The 6,000-nt window shown below is 40.7% G+C and overlaps 1 protein-coding gene across 2 annotated transcripts in view; it reads right to left on the bottom strand.

Moving 5' to 3' along the window:
• Nucleotides 1–1,713: 1,713 nt before the first annotated feature.
• Nucleotides 1,714–6,000, bottom strand: part of LOC137295415 (cyclic nucleotide-gated channel alpha-3-like) — a 59,812-nt gene continuing 55,525 nt past the window's right edge. For both annotated transcript variants that reach the window (XM_067826777.1, XM_067826776.1), the window contains 3 exons: nt 5,146–5,204; nt 4,603–4,635; nt 1,714–3,806 (listed from right to left, as the gene is read on the bottom strand). In XM_067826777.1, coding sequence (XP_067682878.1) covers nt 3,135–3,806; nt 4,603–4,635; nt 5,146–5,204 — 764 coding nt within the window. In that variant the 3' untranslated portion in view covers nt 1,714–3,134. The remainder of the gene's footprint in view (nt 3,807–4,602; nt 4,636–5,145; nt 5,205–6,000) is intronic.

Genomic DNA, 6,000 nt, shown 5'->3' with positions numbered 1-6,000 from the left:
TCTCGGTGTACATGGCACACTTAAGGCGGCAATATGCTACAGTATAGCTAACATATCAACACTACTAAAGAGCAGCCATATAACTATGCTTTCGTACTTCCCGAATCACATATGTTGTACAACACAGAAGTCTGATATACGCCCTTTCAATATTTCGAGGACTTATAACAAGAATTTAAAAAGCCTCGACATATTGACTGAGACAACGGATCATCTTACGTGACTGCCACTGATACGTCCAAAGATCGTTTCATCGAGATGTGCTGCCTGTTGTGATTTGAAAGAGAAGTGTGAGGCGTGCGAAACTAGGCGTGTATAGTACAGTATGTTCAGTCACGGGTAAACTGTAGCGCAAATACGATTGCGCAAAAGAGAGAAAATGACCAGTCTTCCTATGTGCGAGCTAGCGGATAGGAAGACTGGTAATTTTTCTCTGTCGCGCAAGCCTATTTGCGCTACTATTTGCGTGTGGTTCAGAACATATGCTACTTTTTCGCAACCAAAAGTTACCGAGGTCTCCTGCAGGGGGACTAACTAAGAACAAGACACAAATTACGTGCACGTCGACCCGGTCCACCAGAATGAAAAGTGTGTATCCGAGAAAATACATCCCCGTCAGTCACAAATAGCGGACGTTCAGGCAACATGTGCGTCATAGGGACCTTTACAACCATCGTCTCATGGTCGGAATGGCTGTTTGACGTCAGGCAACGAAACGCGTGGGATATGCTTACACCTGGTGTCATCACACATTTCCGGTGATTCATTCATGTAATGTTCACCTTTACTTTGACTTTTACTCCCAATTTAATCGACGGGTAACCGACACTGTATTTTCTGGCGTTGACCTTTTATATATGTGTGTCAGAGGTGAGTGAGTGAGTTTAGTTTTGCATCACATTCCGCAATATTTTTCAGTTATATGATGGCGGTCCGTGAATAGCCGTGTCTGGACCAGACAATCCAGTGATCAACAACATGGGCATCGATCTATGCAATTAGGAGAGCCTGACCATCAGATTTCATCAACTAGTAGTTAGAAAGAAAGCGACGTGAGGCGTCGGTTCGGGAAAATACGACCACAGTGCCTCTTTTCGCAAAACAGTCACTAAGGTAACCTTAGTACAATGTTAAAGAATGGGAGTTGAGGTAAACCCTAGTAAAGGGTGCTACGTCAAAAGAAGCTCTAGATCGATAGCTGCTTCATCGTCTCTGCCTTCTTTTGTAGTGTGTCATGTAACACCACACTGACGAATATTACACCTTTGTCACGACGGTGTGTGAAGAAACACATTGGGCCATTCTGTTTCAACACTGCCATATGCAGCCTCGATACGATGTCATGCTACGACGATCCTGACTACCTAATCGTGTAAATGGCCTCTTACGACAGACATAGGTCAAAACTAATTCTAGTGTTTTAACAGGGGGGTCAATCCACCAAGCAACCTGGCAAACACGACACAGTGAGGTCTTGTTAGTTTCACTGCCTATTCTCAGATGCCGTTGTTTGAAGACGATCGGATGGGGACCACTGATCAATGCCAACGAGATCGTTTTTTTAAAACGATTGTTCGATAACACATTTATCATGTTGTTTAAAGGGACTTTAAGACCGTTCTTTGAATGAGTTTCGTAACAAATGTTAACAGGCTACGAAAAGATACTAGTCGAACGAATCCACATAAAAATATAATCAAACAAACAAAATACTTCAGTTTCAGTATATAATATAACCTGTAATTCAATGTTCTGAGATCGACAAACATACGTAATACAATGTGAACAAAACAAAAAAGCGACTCTGGAGTATTTGCGTATAGAAGTTGAAAATGCCATGATAAAACACATACAAGAACACAGTGATCTGCCCGTACAAACTGTGGACTCGTTTCATAAAGTCCCTGTCTATTTCATACCAACATTGGTAACACTGTGGTTGATTGATAAGTTCCGAGCCTCAGAGAGCAGGAAATGCGCGTACTGGAAGCACGTGTATGCTCATTTTCTGTGTGCTTATTTCTCTGATTTGTTTTAGAGAAACAATTTGCTCAATTGACGAATGTTTAGTGGATATACCGCCATGGCATCGTCAGTCTCCTCAAAACTGCTTCCCCTTTTCTTCAAACTTCCCTTTTATAGGGCCCACACAGCGTCAGCCAACCCCGTTATCATGACATACGCACACTGCACTTGTGTTAATGCTTGACTAGTTTCCTTTAGCACCGACCAACATCCCATATGTTTTAGACATAAGCATTTCTATAATCCTGTTTTATGTAAAAGGAGACTGATACATCTCCTATCCCAGTAAGCCTACCTTTTTTCTTGGGTAAGCTGAAAGAAAAACATCACATTTCCTATTCTCTTTGATATGGTCAAAGAATGTTATGTAACACACAAGCAGTAGAAAAGTAATTTGTCTGGCATTCTTAAAGATTGGATTCTTGCGTTTAGAAAACGACACGTTTGACACGTTTGACCAAGTGTGCCAATTTGACCTGTATCCATGTGAGTTTAGTTCTATAAGTTTTTGTGAATCATTTTACCATTCCTTAATTGAATCATGGACTTTTTATGAAGCCACGGGCTGGTATATTTACTCGAAGTCAATCTAAATGAATTCATGGACTAGTCAATGCGCACGTTTATATGAATCAGTTGAATAGTCAAAATGAATCCAGCTTAAGTCTGTTTGAAAAGTCGACTGACTAGCCAATGTTAAACCAAGGAAAATAAACTCGGCCGTGGACTGTATATCATGACTACAGGAAGCATGGCGAGTCAACATACGCCGCCTTAAGGTGGCATGTGTTCAACAACACAGACTTACACATATCACAGAATAATGCTTTGGTTCAGTGAAACTCATAGCGTGAATGAAAAACATCTGCCGTTCATTCTGTCCAATCACAGAACCATATTGCGTAGGAATTTGTATAATGTCATGAAGCTGACATATAATCCAAACATTTACAATGTTCTACATCGATAACAGCTGTCATTACATTAATGCCTGATTTTGAATAGAACGTGATCTCATAGGCATCCACAGTGTCATTGAGGGTGCCTCCTCTATTGTACATATTGTACATGGATGACTTGAGTACGGAACGTGGTGATAGGGACGTGTATCACAAGTCGTCGATGTCGTCGATGGAACTGTTGTCACTGTTGGAACTGACGTCGCTCAGGATGAGTCCTGACTCTGACACAGAAAGCAAAGAGGAATCTCCAAACACAGCGTCTAGTTCCTCCAGGAAGTACTGATCTAATGGAGGCGGAAGTGGTTCCTGATTGGCTGGATGGCTAACAGAACCGTTTCCGTTGGAGTTATTCTCCCGTGCGCATGTGTGAAAGTTTCCATTCTTAACAGAGTCGTTTTGGTATTCATGGACATGAGCTTCAGTTGAAAGCAATTCCATTGAGTGAGATTGAGACGAACTAGATGAGACACTATCTGGGTGTGAGAGACATCTGTGACATCCGTCTCCGAAAGAATTTCCTCTTGAAGCTCTTCGGTCGAGGTAGAGAATGTCTTGTGACCCTCGAGCTATCAAGGGGGACATAACTCCGTTATTGCACTCGCGCACGTCGTGCAGGCACTGGCACGCAAAGTCTTGACCCCTGCTCGCATATGAGTCATCGCTCTGGGTACTGTCTTGTCTGGGGATGTGATCCCGGACTGACACGGGTAGGCTAGAACTGCGACGGATCCGCAAGACGGTTTCTAGTTCCGTCACCCGTCTTGTGGCTTTCCTCAGACACTTATCTTTCTGACGTAGTCTCCTCTGATATTCCTCACACTGCGAAAAGAACCAAACAACAGCTTACGTCTTCGGAAAAAACAACCCTGACAATATCAATACCTAATCTTTAGTTCTCAACATGCAACTGTACACTATGTTTCTACTCTTCATACTTATAGCCGCCGCACGAGGCGATTTAATGTAATCGTGGTGTTAGGATACGAGACGGTGGGTTCTCAACGTTGATGAATAAATAAAGTATGGCAGTGCCCCAAGTTGATAAAGTGTGATTACTCGGGCTTACTAATCATCTTATGCCGGCGAGCTTGCTATGAATTAATGTGTGCTTATCTGAAGGAGTCTTTCTACGAGTAATGACATATGGTCAGATGCGCATTGATACAAGGGAATATGTAATTGCATATGTTTGTTTGCTTGTTCTTTTGTATTGTATATATGATACGTTAATGTATCAGTGACCATGATAAAGAGTGTCAACTATTTGCTTATATCAGATTTCCTTGTTGGTTCCCTAAGTGTCAACTCAAGTCACTCATACGTCAGACCTGCATTGGCGTTCATTTTATCCGGTCTGCGTGTTCAAAGTGTATAGTCAACAACACCTCTGAATCTCAACATTAGTGATTATTTCAATTAGTGTTTGTCAATGATTAGGAATGTGAATTACTGCACTAATTATACAAAGCTAATGACACTGCCAAAAGAAACTCTGCCAAAAGCCGTCGATTGCCTTGCCGTGACATTTCCATCACCAGTCAGTCGTCAGTTACAGTTGCCCCTGATGAACACTAAAGTTATAGTTGAACCAGATCACATACTATCAAACGCTCACCTGACATTTCGGTTTAGTGTTGCACTGCGAAACCTGAAACATGACGTATACATCGTACCTCATTAATATCTCGTCATTTTCTCATCCATTCATACTATTTGTATATATTCTTTTTCTCCTTTATATCTCGTTTTCAATTGTTTTTAAAAACACTCTTGACAAGAAAATAGGTTAATCGACAATGTTCATTTTATACCCGATATTAACAAATGTAAAACTTGTATCTCGTATATGTTTTGAAATTCTACTCTTAAATTCTCAATCCCCTTCGACCATTATTTTGCTTTGATCTGGAATCGAATTATCCCATATCTGTTCTGAAAGTTCTTTTCTACTTTTTTTCTGCTATATTCCTTCGACCACTAATTTCGTTTGTCGAATTATTTCTCAAGAGAAATTTGCCTCGGTTAAACCCGACATGATTTTCATATTCACGATCGCTGCGAATTCCGTATATTTAGACATTGCCAAATACAACATGTCATGGATAAGATATGTTATTTTCCAGTATTCTATGAATCATGATCTATGGAAGATATTTACCTGCAGGAGAACAGTTTTCAAATCGGCGATCACCTTGTGTAGCTCGCTCATTTCTTGACCTGAAGATTGATAAAGATTAAAAAGAACCTATACGATGTAAAAGGCCAACGTGTGCGCACACAATACATTACAGCAGTGCGTTTCTATACAGATTATTGTACCCTCATGCAGGAATCTGTATCGAAACGTCCCACTAATGAAATAAAAGACGTTATCCATAAAGTTCTTTCAACACTGTACTACCAACACTTAAAAAATCCCACTCAGGTAAGTTGCAGTAGTAGTTTGGGATGGTGCTTTCAGTTACTAAGAAGTATATCTGAAGTTTCAATAAGGTGACGAGCGAAATCTTTAACCGCTGGGCTAACTCATCGGAATGTCAGTCTCTAAATGTATAAAACCTACCGGAGTGTCAGTCTCTAAATGTATAAAACCCACCGGAATGCCAGTCTCTAAATGTATAAAACCCACCGGAGTGTCAGTCTATAAATGTATACTGTTTATAATGTACCAAAGTGATGACAATATTGATATTTGATAGTTCTAAAGTTTAATTGAATCCACTGGCGCGAAAGTCACTGATCCTTAAAATAAGATGTTTTCAAATATGAAGTAACCTAACCTATCGATAATTTAAACGGTTTTGTATGGAGTGAGTTCAGTCGGTTTCACATTAAAATTTAGTGTCTATCATGGCATGGCCTGGCATCTTAATCAGAAAGAACACATCCACACCATTACTCCACCATTCACATTGACTATTTCCACATTCGTGGAACCCTTGAGCTCGAGGATCCGTGCACTGTGAAGGGGGGCAACTCTGCAGAGTATAACTATTGTGGCGCTTTACATATC

Source organism: Haliotis asinina, chromosome 8 (assembly GCF_037392515.1).
Source record: "Haliotis asinina isolate JCU_RB_2024 chromosome 8, JCU_Hal_asi_v2, whole genome shotgun sequence".
In the NCBI taxonomy this organism is placed as follows: Eukaryota; Metazoa; Mollusca; class Gastropoda; order Lepetellida; family Haliotidae; genus Haliotis; species Haliotis asinina.
Note: the sequence above shows the minus strand (reverse complement) of the source record. Positions and strands in the feature narration are given on the sequence as shown.